Source organism: Agelaius phoeniceus, chromosome 8 (genome assembly GCF_051311805.1).
Source record: "Agelaius phoeniceus isolate bAgePho1 chromosome 8, bAgePho1.hap1, whole genome shotgun sequence".
Classification (NCBI taxonomy): domain Eukaryota; kingdom Metazoa; phylum Chordata; class Aves; order Passeriformes; family Icteridae; genus Agelaius; species Agelaius phoeniceus.
This window is the reverse complement of record NC_135272.1, coordinates 13,728,898-13,750,200: the sequence shown is the minus strand read 5'-3', so window position 1 is coordinate 13,750,200 and position 21,303 is coordinate 13,728,898. Positions and strand designations below refer to the sequence as shown.

Here is a 21,303-nt window from a genome sequence, read left to right as displayed (position 1 = left end):
CTGCAAGTAGAATGGTCACGGAAGTGCAACACTCCAAGAGATGCAGGGACAGTGACACTGTCTGTGGCCCTTCCAAACTGACTGCCACCAACCCTTCAAGGCAAAGGCAGCACTTCTGAGTACTGAGGATCCTTATGATACACTAAAATCTCACCTTCCTGAGTCTCCACCTGTGTTGTTGGCATAACTGTGGCTGTGGGGGTAGTGGTGGGATTGGTGACTGTGGCAGGAGTCACCATGGGACGGATGCTGGCCCTTGGAGTAGACTTATTCCCAGCCATTGCAGCAGCAGTCACTTTACTGGGAGTTGACACAACAGGAGTTGGTTTAATGTTTGCTGTTGGAGGATCTGAAGTGCTGGCACTGAAAAACAGGAGATTGGTTTCATCATGGTACAGAAAGCAGACTTTAAAAATAACAAACAAGTATATTTTCACAGCCAGAAACACTGTTTTTTTTTTAAAGCTTTTAAATTTAAAAGCCTGAGAATAGCCTATGGAATTGTCTTCAAAACTTTTTATAGTTGAGAAAGAGAGACATGCTATGCCATCAATAGCATTTTATCCAGCTTGGAGAACTGACAGGTTTCTTCCAAGGTAATTAAGTGGGAATCTAGTAACAGATCAAAATGTTTGTACTGTTGGATGTGCTGGAACTTTATTACAGTGAGTAACACATCTTACATCAAAACTGATTCACTCAATACAGAGTGACATCATCTCTTGGCAGAGACAAGGGGCAGCCAAATTTTAAGAGACATTTTTTAAAGTCTTGCTGTCTAAAGGATGCATTTCATAATAGCTGAGAGAGAGTTTGTTATCCCAGCTTAGTAGTACAGCAATATTTCTCATTTCAGAGCTTAGGCAAATGACTATTTTATCTTTTAGAGTTATCTGTTCAGTCCATTTCTCATTCTTGCACAAGGAAAATCCTTCCCAAAACCAAAAAGGTTAAAGTTAACAATCAAAATTACACAACTTCAAAAACCTTAAAGTCTGAAAACATTTTTTAAAAACCTCCCATGTTTCCCAGATACCATGTTCCTGGGGGCTAATCTGCCAGCTTGCAGCTTAAAAGCCCTATTGATTAGACGTAGCTGAGAAAACAGGAGAAACACATTATTTCAGTCAGTATCTTCGCATTTGTTTAAGAAAAATTATGAAAAGCCAGTAGTTTGCTAAAAAGAAGAGCAACTACATTATGATAAACCCAAGAAGTATCAACGACAGAAACTCTGCAAACCCCTTGAACTCACATTCCTCTTTCACCTGAAGCTGGAGTAGACTTGAGTGAGATTTGCCTCTGCTGTTCTGGGACCTATTAGGTAAAAACCAGAAATATCATGTCAGGTACACGTGAAACGGAGAAAGCAACATGGAAAACACTTCAGCACTTTGCTAACAAGTCTGTGAAAGAAATGCTAGTTGGGTATTGTAATTATGGCAAATTCCCTGAACCAAATCATACCACCCATACCAATGCTCAAAAACAATTTGGTAACTGCTCAGGTATTTTCTGAAGCTTTGAGACATGAACCCATTATACAGAATGCATGAGTAAAATACAAAAATAGAGGGCATAGCATGAACAGCTCCTTGACTGATTCACAGTGAATGGCAGAACTGCCTGCTTGTTAGTGCTGGGAACTCTGATTAGAGCAGGAAATTTAAATGAAATTCTGAACCCTTACTGAGGCCAACCTGTGCATTTCCCAGAGCAGGGCATGGTGGCCTGGCTGCTGTGCCAGGGCTGCCTGGCAGGACTGTGCACATGCTGTACCTTGTTTGTGGACTCTGGGGGCTCATCCCGCTGCTCGTGGTGCCGCTCCTGCTGCTCCCGGAGCTCCCTCTCCAGGCGGCAGATCCGCCCCTCGTACTGGGACTTCAGGGCGCTCATCCGCACCTCCAGCTCCGTCTTCTGCTCCTCCAGGGAGCTGCTCTTCTGCTTCCACTCCTCATTCTCCTTTGTGAGCTGCTCTTTTGTACCTGGTGGAACAGGAAAGGGTCCAGCCTTGCTGAATCTGCACACTGAACACCTGGGTGTTTTACCAGGTCACTGAAGTATTCTGAAATCCTAAAAATGTTAAATTATAAAAGGAGATCTGGGAGGCAATATGGACATTTTTCTTTTTAATTGCACTTAAATAAAAAGAAACTGAGATAGAAAAATATGTAATAAAAATAGATAAAGAAAAACTTAAAGAAGTAGTCCCAAAAGAACAAGATCTTTTCAGCAAGCTCTTACACCATCATTCCTCTCAGTGACATTTAAAAACAGAGGAGACAATGTGTTTTGCAACTCTGCATTTAGGGAAGGGGAGAATAACCAGAGTTATTAGTAGAGCCAATCTGCTCTAATCAATAGAAGGATCAAAAATGTTATGTTGGCTGGCCAAAAGTAAGCAAAATTTTTTTCTACGTCCAGTGTGCAGCTACTTATGTACTTTTATCATCCCCTGGAGGAATTAAATTTTAAACTTTAGAACAATCCCTACAGCATTTAGTCTAGAAAACACTTTTCAGTAAAATATGAAGCAGGCCATATTTTTCAAGCATCCTGTCTAAAGGTTTTTCCATAGAAATAATCAAAAATCTCTAAGGACAGAAAGAAAAAGAAATACAATACCAGCTAACTGTGCAATTTTCTGCTTGGCTGCAAGCAAGGTCTTCCTTGTTTTCTCTTCCTTCTCTGTGATCTGTTGCCTGAGCTGTTCTTCCTGTGTAGTCTTCTCTTGCAGATCTTGATGGAAACGGGCCAGTTCTGTCTGGAGCTGCATTATCTGCTCCTGGAGATTTCTAACTTCAGTTTCCTTTTCTGTTATTGTCTAGGGAGAGAGAAAGATCGCAATTGTTGGCCAAAACCAACTACTCTGGCAAATACAGGGCCCGAGTTTCCAGGAGCTGGTATTAGCTGGCCATTGGATTAAGGTTAAAAGGCTTCTTAACAACAGGAGTTCAGTCCTCTCTGAATGCAAGAGATGGAGAACAGCATTCTCTTTTCCACTTATTCCAGGAAATAATGTGAGACACACTAAAATTTACACTAGATTTAAGATTCCTCTTTCCCAAGAAAGTAGAGGCATATTTGGTCACTTCCCATATTTCTGTGACACACATCAAAACACCCTCCCATTCTTCACTGTTACACACTTAGGACTGCAGTGGAGAACAGTACTCTGAAATTACTCACTGTTCTTACCTTTTGTAAACTTTCAACCTGAGTCTCCAAATTCTTTGTCTTCACCTCAGCTTGACTGAGAGTGTCTTTTAGCTCTTGTACTTCCTGGGCAGAAACTTGGTCTTCTTGTGGTTCTGCCAAAGGCAGAGTTGATGATTCAGCAACCATCTGAAAGGCATCAAGGGGTACAAGGCTGAAGAGGACTATCTGATCACAATGTCATTACTTTCACAAGATGCCTTTGTGTGCCAAGTGATTGGTTTAAAAGTCCTGGGCAAAGCCCGGGAACACTAAGGAATGCTCCATTTCAGTTCCACGTACCTTATCATGCTGTGCTTTCAGCTCCTCATACTGAGTTTTGTACCTGCGACCGATTTTCTTGACCTGTGTTATAGTTTTCACTTTTTCCTGTATGTCAGCCACTTTAGCATCTAGTTCTTTCTGCAAAGTGTCCTTTTCTGTTCTTATTTTAGTTACTTCATCCTTCAGGCTCTGAACAAGATTCTGGCTTGTAGTCAAGGATGCATTAGTTCTAAATGACAAGAGATCAGAGGGAGATGCAAATGAGATGCTTGAAAACATATACATTTCAATATCCTTTATTTATGTAACATCACAGGCCTTATCTGTAGTGGATTATATTTTCTAGGATTTTGCAATACAGAATAGAAATTATTCTACAATACATTACTTTGGAATAATTTCAGCTAATAGCTTGCAAAACAACTCTCACTTCACCTTACCTGCTTGTTAGCAAGCCACAGAAAGAATACCAAAAGTTTCACAGTTACACGGAGACACTTAAGAAATTACACTTTCAGATACAGCTGTAATTAGAATATTTTGCTTTGCACCAAACCTTTTACAAATTGACCAATACCACACCTGGCAACTTCTGCTTTAAGCCTGCCTGTTTCTTCACTCATCTGCTGGACACGCTTGGCATTTGCCTCCTTCTCAGAGAGCAGCTTTCGATACTCTTCCAGATCGGTGTCCTTCTGCTGGCTCAGTAAGTGCTGGAAGGGGAAGAAAAGAGGGGCATTTTTGTAAAATAATTACACAGTTATAGCCAGAACATCTCTTTGAATTAGAGCCACTGATTTTGCATTTTGATATGGAATAGCCAGCTTTGAAGCTGCATGAATAACGTTTTATAATTCAAACATATTTCTTAGTTTTTTATTCTTCATAAGAAAATATAGCAGTTTTTTTAGTTGTTTGACCGGTAGGCCTTTTTTACACATTATGTTCTTCAAAAGGAGGCATTTCTCCACCTGAGTCCGGGCTTTCCAGCGTTTAACATCCTCTTCCAAGAGCTTCTTCTCTGCCTGCAGCATTCCACTCTTCTCACTGAGCTCAGCATTGGACTCTTGCAGGGGCAGGATGTCTGCCTCGAGCTTGCGTACCTGAGAAAGCACAGCAAGGGGTTACAGTCTGCAACTCAGGAGACTGGAGGAATCCCTCAGGAAAAAGTCATGACAGCTTCTGTCCTAACTCTCTGCCTTCTTTTCCTAACTCTCTGCCAGCTGGAGGAAGAGAAAAGGACAAAGACAACAGCAGAGGATGATCCCACAGAGAAAAAAAATATTGGTGCAACTTCCCAATCTTAGATGCTCACTCTGTACTTTGGTACAGGAGAGATTATTAATGTTAAAATCCAATGCATTTGCTACCATTAAAACAAGCAGTATCTCACTTTTAAACTCTTAATAAAGCTGTGGTCTGTTTTATATGCATTCTTGTGCCATTTTTAATGTAATTGCTGATAATATGATTGCTCCTGGTATACCTCTAGCTAAGGATAAACACTGACTTTCAGGTTCATCTAAATGGAACTGAACTTCAAGCTTTCCAATACTGCAGATGGACCAAAGTCTTTTAAAATTGGAAATGTAAAGTTTCCTCATTAGTGTATGACTTCAAGGAATAATTATAATGTAAATCACATATTTACTGTAATTAGCAATAGTATATCCCAACATTTAACCCATACACTGAATATCTGAAAGGTTTATGTGAAGCTCAATACTAACTTTTGCTTGTATCTGCTGTAGCTCTTGCTCCAGCCTCTCCTTCTCTTCCCTTAACATCTTGTTGGTTTCTATGAGTATGTTCATGGTCTCAGTTTTCTTCATTAATTCTTCATGCTGTGCAATGGTTTTTGCTGTTACCTGTGGAAAGAGTCAATCATTTGTTTTGCGTGCACATGCACATATACTCCACCTGGATCTGGTATAACACCATCTTGGAAAGCTATCATGTCATTCATTATTTTACATGTACATTCAAGACACTGGGAAGGAGGAGATGGGAGGAAAAAAAGTAAGATAATTAGGGTAAAATAAAGATAATTTATGAGATTTTGGAATTGCCACACTCTCTCACAAGACTCGGAACAAGATACTCCATTCGGTTATAAGCAATCCCAGTTAAAAAAAAACCCCAAATTCTTTCCAAAATTCATTTTTGGGGACAGGCAGCCCCAGAAGAGCCCTGTACTCATGGAAATCACAAGCATTAACCCCCAGCCATACCTGCACCTTCTCCCTCTCAGCGTTGAGGCTGTCCTGCAGCTCCTGGAGCTCCCTCTCCAGGTGCTCCACTCTCTGGCGGTATCGCAGGCTCTCCACCTGCGCCACCTCAAACCTCGTCTCCGCAATCTCCTTCTCCCGACGGATAAACCTGCAGGGAGGAGTTCAACACCACTTCACACCAGGAAAATGTTCTCAACTAGTGCAACCACCTCCCATCTGCAATAAAGCACTTGGATTTTTAACATTATCCTTCAAGTATAAAGTAATACAGAATTATTTAAGTTCAAATCTAATTTATAACCCCCAGGAGAAGGAACCCAGAGCTAAGGTTACCGAAGAATTTCTAAGATTTGTTCCTGGGATTTGCCTTCCTCACTGAGAGAAACATTTGCTGCAGTTGGGATGGCTTCTTTCATGGAAGTCACCATCTTATTGCTCATGCTCTCCAGCTGCTCATGTAATAATCGATTTTGTTTCTCCAGATCCTCACAGCGGGATGCAAGTTTTGAAGCTTCATCCTACAACAAAATCATTCACTGAATGTGATTTCTGTGGCTGAACTTCTGTTAACTGAAAAAAACCACACTGAAACAACAAAGCCCATCACACCTTGATCATTCTCTCTCTCTCTTCCCAGGAGGCTTTGGATTCCAAGAGCTCAGACTCTGCTTTCTGAGCAGCCTCCTCCAGCTGCTGCCTCACAGCTGCATTCTTGGCGACTTGCTCTTTGATGGCCTGCAGTGCCTCCACATCAGCAGCATGAAGCATCAACTCCCGCTCATATTTGTTCTGAGCTTCAGAAGCCATCATTGCCTGCACAAAACCAGAATAAATCAACTCTGCTACCCTTAATTTGTGTGCTTGATCTGTACAAAGAGACAAAATCAAGTGACCACAGCGCAAGAAGAAAACCACTGCCCAAAATCTCTGCTATTCTCAAGCACAGGAAACATGGAATGCCCATCTACTACATTTGGGGTTGGATTAAACAGCCCAAAGTTTTTTGATATCCTTGAAACCAATTAGTACTGCTGGAATTCTCATCTGCAGAAAAATAAATTCCCTTTAAAAAATGGTTGGTAACAGGACAATCTTACCAGCTGCTGCTAAATATCACACTGCCCCACAGTCATAAAAGATGACAATTATCTATTGGGTTAGAAAAATACTTTCCCCATTGTCTTGTTGGGAGCATTTTCAGCCCCCTCCTCAGGGCATGAAGGCAGCAATTCATTAAAATCAGTTAATTACATTCCCAAGCCAATCTTTTTACATAATGAAACAGACCTTAGAAACAGAAATCTATTGCATTCAATAAGCAGCTGCTCCCAAAATAGAAAATGTGCTCTCCTAGCATTTTTCCCACCTCCAGCAGTCCCTGAGTAACAAGTTTAGTTTTGAGTTCAACTGAAAGCTAACAGGAATTCTGCTGACCCTGGCAAAAATAGGCAAACACCACAAACTTACTTGCTCCTGGCAGTCCCTCCTGGCCTGTTGTTCATTATTCAAAGCTGTGCTGGCTCTCTGAAGAGCTTCCTGAACTTCTGACTGCACAGCTGACAGACTCTTCTTCAGCTCTGAAAGCTACAGTGACAGGGGAACAAACAAAACGAAGTAAGAACAAACCCAGGACTAAGTGGCAACGTACGTGCAGACTACTGAACACAGTCATTCATAATGGTGATTATTTTATTACTTATAGATTAAAATTAGTATTAAAAGAGACAAATACTTTCTATATTTTGACTTACTAATATACAGAGGTTTTTCCCAGTAAAAATATAATCCTTTACTTTCAGAGTTGGGCCTGCAGTAATTCTAGTTAAAGTCATTTTGTTTCCTTCTGAAACCTCTCACAAAGGCTGTTACTTTATGTTTTCCTGCTCAAAGTTCAGGCAGAGAGTGACAGCTTTAAACACAGAATCACTGCAGTGAAGTGACACTGTCAATATACAGCTCCTGTTTGGAAACCTCTCATAAATTCAGGCAATCTGGGAACACTCTAAAAGATTGGTGTGAAACCCAAGTGAAGTTGAGGAAGCTTTGTGAAAGGCCATTCCTTGGGGCTCTCAGGGAGGGTCAGTGCATACCTGCTGCTCCATGTTCTCCACTGCTTTACGCTTCTCCTCCTGCAGCTCCTGTTTTTCTTTTTCTGACTCCATCAACTTCTTTTCCAGCTGTGCCTGATATTCTGAAGACTCCTTCAGACGAGCTTCAACTGTTGTACGTACTTCCTCTGTCACCTTCATTAAAATCCATCATGAGATCCATTTTTTATCCAGTTAAATACATTATTCTGATACAAAACTGGAATTTTTTTAATAATTTAAAGCCAGAATAGGCTCATCATTCATCATCATATTCTCATCATCTAATTTAGAACAATAACACTGAAAATGTGGAAAATCACAAACAGCAGTGAATTTTTGCTCAAAAACACAAAGTAAGTAAAAATAAGTAATTACTACTTACTTGTTTTTCCTTATTGAGGGATTCCTCCAGGCTAAGAACCATGGCCCTGTACTGCTCCACATTACTGGAACTAGTCTTGAGCCTTTCTCTTAGGTCATTGACTTGCTCCTCAGCTTGTCTCAGACGACTTACAAGATCATCCACATCTTCATTTGTACTAGGCTGACCTGCAGTGTTAGAATACATTCATTAACTGAAGTTTAATTTAGTCTTAAAACCACTGTTCTCTTGAAAACTGAAGTAATTTTTGCATAATAACATGATAAAAACAATTATTTTCACAAAGCTTCCCTAAATTAAACTGTAAGCCCTCACCAAAATAAAAGCTTATAATAAACATTGTTGACTATTTAAAACTATGTAGCCTAATACATTTAAGCTCCTTCAAATAATAAAAAGAATCCTTTAAGAAGTTTTGCATTATTTTTCCCCTTTGTCAAAGACTGCTTGGATGTGAATTTTACATTAACAAATCATGCTGGTTATCATCTGTCTGAATATGTGAATGCAGTAACAAAGTGATTCATTATTTACTGTACTGTTGTCCCAATTCCAATTATTATGGACTGTGAATTTTACTATTCTGAGATGGCAATGCTCAGCATAAAGAGAAATTAACTGTAGAGGAAGATTTTACCTTTCCCTGGAGGCCTTTGTGAGGACTGGGATGTGAGCTGGGCCTCAGTGTTGTTCAGCTGCTGTTTCAGCATGGCATTTTCCTTCTGGGCGTTCTTCAGGAGCTCCTTTGTGTTGATGTGACGGTTGGTCTCTGTCTCCAGCTGCCTCTTCAGGTCCAGGATATGAACCTGCAAGCACAGGGCTCTCCAGTTTGCAATTATTCCCAAATGGCACAGAGGCCAAGTGTGGCTCTACATGTCAGGGATGGAGAAGAACATGGGGCTTTATTTTCTTCCAAACAAGTGCAGCACATTTACACTCACCTCCTGATTCTTGGTAAGGGAATGTCTTTGTTCCACCTCACTTTCCAGTTTCTTCTTCAGCTGAGATATCTCACGTTCAAGCTTTTCTATCTGATTATTGAGTCTCTGCTTTGTTTCTGTCTCAGATCTCTCAAGTATTCCCTGAAAAAAGAGCACAATGCATTTTGTTTACAACATACCTCAATAATTTTCTTCTGAATTACTGCAGCATTTCATACAAAGTTGTCACAACACTTCTCCCACCCCAAGAATAACTAAATAATAGGTAGATACAGAAAATGATGAAAAGTAGTGCTTGCAATGTTTGACTTAGCTTTGAAAGGTTTCATTAATGATATTAATACAATAAATATTATTAGAAGAACATCTACTATCCATGCATTCTAATGCCTTGGACTAAAAAAATCCCCACAAGATCTACCAGAGAAACAGAATTCAGTCACATGATAAAATGTGCATCCTTAAATACATTCTAAGTGTCAATATACATTATAATAAATTATATAAATGTATAAAAGTAAATATAATGTAACAGCAAAATCAACTACCACAGCAGGCACTGTTACATTTTGCTATCATTAAAATTACCATTACAAATTCTTTCCTTTCACTTTGTTTCACATTTTTTATTTCCATTTGAATCCTTCTCATCAACTCAGAATTCTCAGGACTTTGCCCAGGTAAATAACAGAGTATCATAATGTAGGACAGGAATCCCAGACTTGCCGAAACAAGTTGCTGAAGTATTTTATATTGTGTTGATTTGTAACCACAAAAAAAGCCCTATATCAAGACCCAATCCTTTGAGTCTTTTATTTTCATGGGTATTTATTGAAAAGCCTGACAGACCCAACCTGGGCATAAGAATAGCACCACATACCTGAATTGTTCTCAAATTGGTGAGCAGCAAGTTCTGTCCTCTTTGTTCAACCAGCAGAGAGTCACGTTGCTGAGTCAGGCGCACATCTGACATCTTCAGGATATCCTTCTCTTTTTTCAAGTTTTCTGCTCTCACCTTTAAGACAACATATTATAAAAACTTTGTTGTCAATCCCTAATCCATCCATTGAATTTAGTATTATTTAAAAATCTGTGTGAATTAAGCCAAGAATAGTAAGAATAGACCTACTGGACATTCTACTTTCCCTGCAAACTGGAACACCTTGGAATGCTCTTACATCTCCACTCTTCACTTGAGACATACGGAAAACTCATGCTGGCCTGGCATACCCCACAGTGCCACACACTGTTACTGACCTCTGCCACTGCCAGTTTTTCATTAGCTCCCCTCAGGTCCTGAGTCATGGTGTTAATGATCTGCTCCTGCTTCTGAGTGGTCGCTGTGAGTTTCTGGGTTCTCTCGTGCAGGGAGGTGATTTCCCGGCGATAGCCTTCCACGTTATCCTGCAGCATCTCGTACCTTACAGGGAACACAGCAAAGCAAGTCTGCCCCTGTCCAGCTCAAAAGGGGCATGCACACTGCTGTGTGCTTCATGGTTTTATACTTCAGTTTGCACAAATGTGCCTCACTCAACCACAGCTTCTGCTTTTGAGCCCACCTGCACTATTTCCTTTATGTTCTTACACAGACTAGACAGGATCAATGTTTAAGTGAACAAACAAAATCAAGCAGCCAGAGAACATGCAAGGCAATGATATTATGTAGCTGAATTACCGTTTGGAGGCAAATTCCAGCTGTGTGGATATCTTTGCATTTTGTGACCTCAAGTCTGTGACCTGCTCCTGAAGCTTTTCATTCTGCTCATTCAGAAGCTTGTCGTTCTCTGCCTTTTCTTTTTTATAGTTCTCAAAAACTTCTTGTAACTGCAGAAAAGAACAGACATAAAAGTAAGTACCAAAAGCAAGTAAAAATAAACAGGGACACCTTTGTGCAGTGTCTACTGAAAAATGTACCTGCTTAAGAGCAGCCTTGGCCTCCACAGTCTCCACAGACTCACTCATGGACACTGGAGCAGGAGTTGCCATGGACTGAGGTAAATTTGGGCGCTTTGGAGTAGATGTAAGACAGATCTCCTCTGGTAACATACCTGAAGCTACAGGAAGGTAAAGGGTGTTTTAAAGCAACTCTTCTGCTTGCCACAGCAGATCACACAGCCCCTGCAGCCTGGGTACCTTGCAGAGGAATGATGGCCCCCGTGGTCTGGGTGAGCAGGATGCGGAACATGTCCCGCTGGCGGATGATGGACTCCACGAGCTGCAGCTGGTGCTGCCGCGACTCCCGCAGCTGCTGCAGCTCACTGAGGGCCTCATCCAGCTGGCTCTGCAGCTCAGAGATCCTGAAACAACAACAACAGCCCTCAACATCACACACAGGCATGCCCTGGTGTTCTGGGCCCCTTCCTTCTGCAAGGATGGTGAGGGGCTGGAGAGTGTCCAGGGAAGGGAATGGAGATGGACAAGGGTCTGGGGCACCAGGAACAGCTGAGGGAGCGGGGAAGGGGCTCAGCCTGGAGAAAAGGAGGCTCAGGGGGGACCTTGTGGCTCTGCACAACTCCTGACAGGAGGGGACAGCTGGGGGGATGAGGCTCTGCACCCAGGGAACAGGGATAGGACAAGAGGAAACGCCCTCAAGCTGTGCCAGGGGAGGTTCCAGTTGGATATCAAGAAGAATTTTTTCACAGAAGGGGTTGTTAAGCATTGGCAGGGGCTGCCCAGGGAGGTATTGAAGTCCCCATCCATGGAGGTGCCCAAGGAAGGCCTGGACATGGCATTCAGTGCTCTGGGCAGGTGACATCTGGGGCATAGCTTGGACTCGATCCTGGACATCTTTCCCAAACTTAATGATTCTGTGAACCTATGACAAAATCCTGCAAAGCTCCAGAAGACAGGCCTCTGGGCTGCCATTTGCAGATGAAAAAGAAAGCAGGCCTATTTCCTGAACAGCAGAATTCTATCCATGTGAGTAACTTCAAAAATGTCAGTAGCATGAGCAGAGAGTCATGCTAAGAACCTTTCACACAGAATTCTCACTCACCTCAGTTAACCTGTGGCCTTTACAGTAGTGATTTAGATTTGCATACATGCAGGTTTTTGTTCAGCTAACAGGAATAAAAACTAATCTTTTTGAAAAACAGCTCTGTTGTGTGAAATCAGTCACTAGAAGACTGGCAATTATTTTTACTTCCAGTTTTGATGACAGGACCTATTTTAAGATATAAAGCTATAAAGCCATTTTAATAGAAACCTGAAGGTCCTGTAGCTTAATAAGGACTTGCTTTTATGAGTTATTTAGCTGCTGCACACAATTAATAACAATCAGAAGTAAAAAAATGAAAAGTGCTTGAATGAATTCCTGTTACTAATTAGTACAAAGTTAATGAAAAGGAACAGGTGACCTACTTAGATGATGTTGTTTCTTGCTCCTCTTTTTCTCTTGCCTCCCCCAGCTCCCGAAGAGCCACCAGGAGACGCTGATTCTGCTGCTGAAGCTCTTGGATATTTCTGTAGGAGACCAGGTGTTGAGTGATCACTTCAGAAGAGCTGCTGATGTCAGCAGAGCTCACTGCTTCATCACGGATCACGTGGTTGCCTCTGGCTTCTTCCAGTTCCATTAACAGCACACAGATCTGAAAGAGAACAGTCCTTGTGTAAGGCCTGCACAGACTCTAAAGTTTGCTGAGAAAACCAATATAGTGGGAATAAAGGACTTGGAAATTAAGGAGTTTTCCCTAGCATATGCAAACAATTATAATCAATAAATCCTTGTAAGATAATTATATGGCTTATAACTATAAGAAAAAATAGCTTGACAAAAGACAACAAATCAAAAGTACATGAACTGTTCAGTTCTGTGAAGAGATCACAGGACAGTCCAATCTAACAAAAAAATTATATAGATGAGTTTTCCATGTCAGATGCTTAACAATATTATCCTAAAGCAGCACCACTTCTATCCAGCTAAACTTATTCCAGTTCTGAAAGCCGTCCTGAGGAGATGCTTTAATGTCACTAAGGTACTCAGGACAACCAAAGTCTCCATGACTGTGGCTGAATGCAACTTCCAAGTAAACATCTGAAATGCAGCAGCACATGAATACACAACTGCAAACAGCCCATTTAACCACAGCAATGTTTCCTGTACCTGCTGAGAGAGATCCTTCACTCGCACCTCCAGTCTCTGGCTCTCCCTCTCAAAGAAGGAGGCGTGTTTGTTGGCCTGGTCAGCGCTGTCCTGCAGGCGATGGATCTCCTGCAAGAACACCAATAGGAGTAACCATCACACCTCCACTGGACACATTCCTTTCCAGAGAGATAACAGCATGTGCAGACATGCCTGGGGAACCTTAGAGTTGCACAACCAAGGTTAAACTCCAGGTGTTCCGGAATCAAAAACCACGTTCTTTTGTAATGTACTGGTGTATGCTTTAAAATCATTGGGAAAGGAACACTGAAGTCAAATTTTATGTCAAATAAACACTAAACTTTGTTTACAGTGAATCTACTCTCCCAGAAAATCAGAGACAAATCACCACTATAAAAAAACTACAAAATATGTTGGTTCTGTAAAATACTTTGTACAGTTCCAGAAATCACAAGCCAGAAAGTCCAACACATATTTTCCCATAATAAAAGTTGACTGAAAGATCCATTTCATACACTTACAACAGCAATTAGTTTTAAAGATTTTTAAGGTAATTTGTTTTCCAAAATTATAATGCTCTTTTATTTTATACCAACCTTCATAGCTTGTTCAAGCTTTGCAGACAGACTCGCAACAGCTTTTTGGGAACGCTCAAATTCTTCACGCTGACGTTTTAAGATTGGGGCTTTGGCTTCTACTTCCTGCACTATTTCATCCAAATATTTATTGATTCTCCTATTCTCCAGCTTCTCCATATGCAACTGATCCTGAGTTTCTACATAGGCATTGTACAGCTGCAACAAAAAGGTTTTGGTTTGGTTTTGATATGCTTGTACAGATCTCTTTAAAAAGAACCACTGGTAATGATACAATTCATACCTTAAAGCACTGCAATTTTATACAACTGAACTAGTTAATTCAGAAAAACAAGCTGGACTTTTAAAATATGGTTCTAGGACTCATATCATAGAAAAGAAATTTCACATATTAATTTTAAAATGGCAAACTGTATAGTGCAACTGTCTGCAATAAAAGAAGTCTACATAAAAGGTGGACGTTTAAAGCAAATTTAAGACAACAGAAATATCAAAACCAGTAACACAGCATAAAGGAATTTGATGGCTGGACAAAACAATCAGTAACAAATAATAACAACACAAATTGCATAAACAGAAGTATAAAACCCCCTAGAACCTGTATGACCTATTGTTATGCTAATTGTTTCCAAGAACAGGCCAAAAGCAGAGCAATACAGATTAAACTATTATCTCAGTAAGCAAAAAAAGGCTGCTCCTGCCAAAGATGCATATAGAAAGTAAGTTTATATTAACAAAACCCACCTATTTCTGAATTTGATCTACTAAAGAAAAACTGTAAGGCATGTTGAAAAAAATCCCAGTAACTTAGCAAGTGACATCAGGCATGACCCCAAACCTAAAGAGTGCCCTAAACCTGAACCTTTCTGTTCTCAGAGTGTCACTGATGGCATCCAAGGGCTTTGCTGCTGGAGAGGTTGTGCTCACTCACCTCAGTTAACTTCATGCCAGGCTTGACCACTTTGGCCACTGCTGCAGCAGTGGGAGACATGGCTGCCAGCTCCTCCTCGGACAGGATGGCTCCTGGAGACACAACCCCACAATTACCATCCAAAAGCTGCAATAATCCCCACCAGAAATACTCTTAAATATCATATCTGACTGGCCTTATTTGAATTGCTGAAAAGCTGTTACTACTAGGACTCCTGAAATGCAAATAATTTCAGAACATGAGCAGTTGAAATAGCTGAAGCAAGGCTTAACCTCAGGTTTTTTAGCACACTGTCAGAGGTCTGGAGCAGCAGAGCACTGGTTTATTTTCATTAAATTAACAAAGGGAGAGAGCAAATGTACTCCATGCCTCTGTTCCTTCCTGCTCTCTATCCTTTAGAAACTATGGATATGAAGCTAACAACAAAAAGAACATAGCTACAACAGTGAATACTGAGCAAAATTTAATGTCAGACAGAAATTTAAGCACAAGAGGTATGTTTGCTGCTGCCTTTTTTTTAAAGAGGAAAATAAGACTAGTTTATCATCTCCACTTCCCTCTCCAGAAAACCACTAAAAGCAGGCTGATTCAGCCTTGAAGAAAAGTTTCCTCTCTATTTATTTGAAAAGATAACAGATTAACAAAAGAACTTCAAAAATGTATGACAGAAACGCACTTTCTGCTGAGGGGAGCATATTTATATACATATATAAGCATATGCATATATATGAAATACCTTCTAAAATGAATTATTAGAAATTACCAAAGATGACATTAGATTAATGCAGCTGGTTCTTAAGAGAAATTCAGCACAATATCCTTGAAAGATCACAAAAGCCCAAGAGTTTCTGTATTTCAGGTGCCAGCTGCTCCCACCTTTGCGCTTCGTAGCTGACAGTAAATCATTGGCATTCTCCAGCTCCTTCTCCAGCTTACTGATCTTCTCTCTCAGCTCCTTCTCCATGGTGGCTTTTGACTCCTCCACCTCAGCCAAATGCTCCTGGGCTGCTTTATTAGCTGAAATTCAATCAGACAAGTAGGTTATGTGTTGTGATTGATTTTTATTTTAGAAGTATCAGAATTTAGCTGTGTACCTTAAATTTTACTTTATATGATCTGCAGAAGTTCATGCTGATAAGAAAATTCAGCAGTGTGAGAAAAGCATGAACCACTGCCTATTACCCTTGCTTAGAAATGGGAAAAAATATCAACTGTCCTTAGCAGTGAAAAGGAACCTAAACTAAAAAGCTAAAGTGAAGACATATCTAGCAAAATTATCAAAATCCATAGTAAAATTCCAGGTGTACTTGAAAATAGCTCCCCAACCACTAGTAAATTCAACTAGTCAGGCACAGTTTTTTTACAAAGGAATTGGCATTTCCATCACCCCCAAAGCCCAATGAAATTCCTTTCAGGAACACAAAAACCCCATTTTTCAGAGTATCAAGGTACTCCAAGGAGCCCAACTGCTCTCCTCCCTTTGCCAGCTTACCTTCCCCTGCTTCCTTCAGGAGCTTGTGCAGCTCTTCCACTGCTCCTGTCAGCTCATTGCTCTTTGCCTCTGAGTCATCAGCAGCACTCTGAAGAAAGCATTTTAGCTCACCTTTAGTACACAGCAACAGCAGCCCCGTGTTTACAAGAAAGCCTAAACTGACCACAAATTATGAACACAGTTTTCTGCAAAAAATGCTGAAAGAGTCACCCAAGCTGGTCAGTCCTTTCCATGTGAATTGACTCACTGATGCAAACTGCTTTAGAGTAAGAAGCATCAGACACTGATTTGATGTGGCAATTCCCAATACAATCTATGGCCTTTAGCTGTTTACAGCTGCTGCTGACTCTTTCCTTCTTCTGACTAAAGAAAACTGGGAATTTTCAGTACTCTATTTCAAAGAGTCTGAAAAAATAGTATTTTTAGGGACTCCTATTATATAACAGTTTATGTTTCTTTGCTTCCAACTTGAGATATCCCAAGTGCAAAGCTGCACAATATTTATTTGGTGTTTGTGCAAGAAAGATCACAAAGCAGAGCTCAACCTGTGCACTAAAATGTGCAAACCAAAGAGCAAAAAGTTGTACATTTCAGCTGACTTAGTCAGAAGGTTACAGGGTATTTTTCACTCTTTGAGCAAACAGAACAAATATTACTTGTTTAGATGGTGTGTCTTTGACACAGTACAGGACATTCAGCTGGGTCCTAACCAAGTCACCAACACTTGCAGTGTTCAGAAATGAACTTCTAACTCAGAAAAATCTCTTGCACAGTCATACTTTCCACATAAACTTTTACCTTCCAATAGATCCTAAGACACAACCACATTTTTACAACATGAAGCCTCAAAATAGTTGGCATAAAATTACTATTTCAACCCCAGTTTTGCTTATTCTCCAAGATGATCCAAACAATGTAAGAGTCTAAATGCTGACTAAGACAGCAGCAAAGAAAACAATGTTTTGCATGTTTCACAAAGTTGAAATTGGCCTGCATTATGTAATATTCATACCCTACTAGAGTTATAATGGAATTAACAAACTCACCTTATACAAGTTGGATAATTTCATGTGAGCATTCAGTTCATTGTGGAATCTCTCTTCCATGCTTGTCTGCTGCTCTTTTGCCTGGCAAATGAAAGAGGAGAGGGTAGGGGAGCATTCCACTATTTCTATTTCACTCATTTTATTGTTTGATTTGTAGGATGATCTGCAATGCCATTTAACATATTTCAAGCTGTCTCACCTCCTTTAGTTTATTCAAAAGTTCTTCAACATGCTTCTGGAGGTTTTCATTTGACTGTTTCAAGCTGTTCACCTGCTCCTCCATTCTGGAAACCTATTGAGAGAAGAAATAAAGACACTATGTAAGATTTTTAGCTCCTAGCCCAGTTTATTTTGGAAAATATTTGTCTAATTGTTTTTAACTTAAAAATAAAAACAAACCCAAAAGTTGCTGAAAGAGCATTTAAGGTCACTCAAATACAGTCATTAAAGTATTGGCTTTGTTTAACACAGTTAATCAGGTGGTATAATTTCTAAGAAATGACAACTCAGTAATTACATTACCTCCTCCTTTTTGTTCTCCAGACTGCATTTGAGCTCCAGGATTTCATTGCCTTTCTCCCTGGCAGTATGGAGCAGCTCATCTGTTTTAGCTTTCAGCTCAGCATTCAGCCATGTGTTCTGGTTCTGCAGCAGCTCCTTCTCTTGCTCCAGCCTTTTCTCCCGGTACTGAAAAGAGAATTGCACAGTGTGATTCTAGTGGTCCCTGCCATTTGAGTTAGTTTCCCCCAAGTTTAAATTAGCTGGGAACAAGAACAAGATTAGCAGCCTTTTAGAGGAAATATGATATTGAGATTTTTGTCCCTTCCTCCTCTCCTTATGGAGTTTATTCTGCTCACAGAGTAACAGTACAGGTTCACAGCTCATTATTTTTCTCCTTTCTACCTCCCTTCATGGAGCTGAAGTCTTTCCAAGCAGACCTTCCTTCCACTGCCACCAAGAAGGCCTGGACATGCTTGCCTGATACCCCCTGTCTTCCAGGAATACAGATCTCACTTCTAGTCACAGCCACCAATTTTATAATAAAAGCATTTGCTATAAATAACAGGCACTCACTTGACCTACTTTCCAAAATGGTGATTACATCACACACAAACAATGCAGAACACACACTGTGCTTACAAAGCCCTCCTCACCTTCATGGAAACATCTGATGTTTGAAGCTCATCCAACTTCAGCTGAAGTTTTGCCTTTTCTGTGTTGGCCTCTGTGAGCTTTTCATTTAAACGTTTAACATCCTCTGGAGGAGGGAAATCAGTGTTAGAAAAACCTGTTGTGTAACAGCTTTAATTACTAAATTGTAAAGAATGACAACAGGCAAGATACTTTGTATGTAATTGCATGTTGGGCACTAAGATACTGCATAAGGCACATTTTTAAATGGAGAAAAACAAGCACCAAAGTGGTGTCTTTGTGCAATGACTGTGTTATTTCCTGGTATTTATGGACTGTGCTCCTGGCTGTACCATTTAAATGTTCAACTTCCTGAGATCGCCTTTCAGTGGTTCGGACCAAGTCTCTCTTCTCAGCTTCCAGTTCTTCCTTCTCTCGAATTAACTGGCTCTGAAAAAGATTGCCCAAGGGCAATTAAGAAATGTGATCAGCTCTCTGGAACTGTTTATAGCCTCTGCTTACACTCAGAACCACACAGCAGTGAGCTAAACCTCAGTGAGCTACCCCAGCCAACTGAACACTGGGATAAGAGGCTTAGAGTGGGCATGGAAATCACAATGGAGCTGTTCAAAACTCCATTTCATTTTAATATTCTTGGAAAGACAGCTGTAATAGTCAAGAATTTCCTGAAACAGCTTTGTTTGGTTAAATAAAAGGGGTAAGAGAGTAAACAAGGAATGACAGTGCAATTTACATGCACCAATATAAACAACCAACAATGCAATTTACATGCACCAATAAAAACAACCAACAATGCAATTTACATGCACCAATATAAAAATCAAAACAAAGTCAACAATCTTGGATCATTTACAGACTACACTGTCTCTCAACACTACACTTGAGGATGCCCTCACTACACTACACTTGAGGATGCCCTCAAGGTATCACTACAAAGCACCTCAGTCAGGCCCAGGTAAGCTCCTTTGGGGGAACAATGAGATCCACCTCTCATTGTGGAAAAATCAAACTAATAAACTTGTTTTAGCTTCCTGCTTCAAAATTACTGTTCTGCTGGGTCAGTCAGCTCAAGTGACTCATCCTGCAACCCAGTGACTTTTGGGCATAACACAAGAAAAACTGTGCCAGAGTGTGGGAAAAGATGGGGAAAAACAGAACTCTTGTTTATACCTTTGTCTGAATTTTGGGGGTTTGGGTTAAAGTCACTTCACAACAGGTTTCAGCTGGAATGGAACAATCCATCCAAACTGAAACAAAGCACCTGCTCACCTGTCATTCAATTTGCTAAAACACCACCTTTTTAAAAGTTCCTGTAACTTTCCTGCACACACATCCTCATGGACATGTAAACACCTCCCTGAGCTCATCCTGGCGCCAATCCTGATATTCTCCAATGAGAACTGATTGCATTCTGTGCTGCAAAGAGCCAGGGAGCCCCAGCAGTACCTGCACGGCCGCATTCCGGTCCTGGGCAGCCTCCAGCTCCTTGTTCTTCTCATTGAGCACCTTCAGCTGCTCATCTGGGGAGAAGGAACAGCAGTGAGGGATCTCCACTAGGATGTGTCAGAACTCACCCTCCTAATGCAACAGAGCCACAATTTCCCTGACAAACATTTTTAGCAAAAGAGAGAGAAGAATGCCGGACCCTGCCCTGGATGGACCAGGGGCACTGAGGCAGACTAAGGCACTGCTTAGAGCAGAAGCAGCTTTAGTGAGGATCCATACACAGCCCCCTGCACTGCTACTACCCAGCAAGGGGCTCTTCTGCCATGAGAACAACAGATTCCATTAATCTTGGAACACACCACCAACACACATCTCCACAAATGCAGCTGATGGGAGATTTTCAGCTCCTGTGTAAACCCTGAAGCAGTGCCCACAACCCTGGGCTGGAGGGTGAATGTCCTGGCCAGCACTTAAGGATGTTACACAGTTACACTTACGAAGCTTTTTGAGCTCCTCCCGCAGAGTTTGACATTCCTGGGTCTCATTTACAAGTCTTTCCTGGCTCTGAGCCAGTCGCTTTTCCACTTCAAAGTACTGTTGCTCTGCAAAATAACAAAGTCATCTCAGTTTCACATCATAAACATTTTTTTTCTTACTCACCTCTACCAAGGAGCATTCTAAAGAAAACATATAAAAATACTAAGACTGTAACAGAATTTGAAGGAAGGAAAAAAAAAAAAAACACAACATTTTTGAAGGCAAAAACCTGAATTTTCACATTGAATGAACACTAGCATGACAAGTGCTGTGCTTCCAGAAACTGTGATATGTTTCAGCCTGCTCTAGTGGAAAGTGTCCCTGCTGATGGCAGGGGTTGGAATGAGATGGGCTTTAGGGTCCCTTCCAACCCAAATCATTCCATGATTCTGTAAAATTGTCCATCAAATAAGAGCCTGATTAATCTGAATAGTTCTTTAACATTTTTGATGTAACCAGAGATGTTGTATCAGCCCAATTATGCAGTGTGGGCTCATCAGCTTAAAACTTCTTTTATTTCTAGAGTATTTCTATACATACAAAATAAAATCCACATATCCCCAGGTATCAAGGGATTTGATGTGGGGAAACTTTTAATGAAGACTTCTTAAAATTAATTCCTGGGCTCTATTCCCTTAGCAGTGGAAAAGAAAATAATTATATGTGAGTTTTTGTCATCTAAAACAGTAACTGTGTCATGGAGCTTCAGTGTAAAATACTCAGTAAAAGCATAATTAACTCTTGGGCAGGATGGGCTTCAAGGAAGCACTGAGGGATGTCTGTTTATCTTCTTCCTCTGACACATTACAATTTCAAACAATGCTGCTGCTCCTGCCACAGATGAGAAGAATGGATCTGGATGAGAGCAACTTGCTAA

The 21,303-nt window shown here is 40.7% G+C and overlaps 1 protein-coding gene across 4 annotated transcripts in view; it reads right to left on the bottom strand.

The window, feature by feature from the left end:
- The window catches only part of TPR (translocated promoter region, nuclear basket protein), a 33,350-nt gene that overhangs the window by 10,795 nt on the left and 1,252 nt on the right, over positions 1-21,303 (bottom strand). For all 4 annotated transcript variants that reach the window (XM_054638030.2, XM_054638032.2, XM_054638033.2 and 1 more), the window contains exons 2-36: positions 20,387-20,491; positions 19,890-19,963; positions 18,776-18,872; positions 18,446-18,549; positions 17,814-17,978; positions 17,491-17,583; positions 17,292-17,372; positions 16,246-16,333; positions 15,630-15,770; positions 14,754-14,845; positions 13,823-14,020; positions 13,227-13,334; positions 12,485-12,711; positions 11,258-11,421; positions 11,039-11,178; positions 10,800-10,948; positions 10,382-10,544; positions 10,005-10,139; positions 9,125-9,265; positions 8,821-8,989; positions 8,184-8,350; positions 7,802-7,954; positions 7,179-7,295; positions 6,321-6,524; positions 6,045-6,229; positions 5,712-5,859; positions 5,211-5,348; positions 4,452-4,583; positions 4,063-4,193; positions 3,499-3,709; positions 3,199-3,345; positions 2,626-2,824; positions 1,780-1,985; positions 1,256-1,317; positions 155-363 (exon numbers count right to left, since the gene is read on the bottom strand). In XM_054638030.2, coding sequence (XP_054494005.1) covers positions 155-363; positions 1,256-1,317; positions 1,780-1,985; positions 2,626-2,824; positions 3,199-3,345; positions 3,499-3,709; positions 4,063-4,193; positions 4,452-4,583; positions 5,211-5,348; positions 5,712-5,859; positions 6,045-6,229; positions 6,321-6,524; positions 7,179-7,295; positions 7,802-7,954; positions 8,184-8,350; positions 8,821-8,989; positions 9,125-9,265; positions 10,005-10,139; positions 10,382-10,544; positions 10,800-10,948; positions 11,039-11,178; positions 11,258-11,421; positions 12,485-12,711; positions 13,227-13,334; positions 13,823-14,020; positions 14,754-14,845; positions 15,630-15,770; positions 16,246-16,333; positions 17,292-17,372; positions 17,491-17,583; positions 17,814-17,978; positions 18,446-18,549; positions 18,776-18,872; positions 19,890-19,963; positions 20,387-20,491 — 5,043 coding nt within the window. The remainder of the gene's footprint in view (positions 1-154; positions 364-1,255; positions 1,318-1,779; positions 1,986-2,625; positions 2,825-3,198; positions 3,346-3,498; positions 3,710-4,062; positions 4,194-4,451; positions 4,584-5,210; positions 5,349-5,711; positions 5,860-6,044; positions 6,230-6,320; positions 6,525-7,178; positions 7,296-7,801; positions 7,955-8,183; positions 8,351-8,820; positions 8,990-9,124; positions 9,266-10,004; positions 10,140-10,381; positions 10,545-10,799; positions 10,949-11,038; positions 11,179-11,257; positions 11,422-12,484; positions 12,712-13,226; positions 13,335-13,822; positions 14,021-14,753; positions 14,846-15,629; positions 15,771-16,245; positions 16,334-17,291; positions 17,373-17,490; positions 17,584-17,813; positions 17,979-18,445; positions 18,550-18,775; positions 18,873-19,889; positions 19,964-20,386; positions 20,492-21,303) is intronic.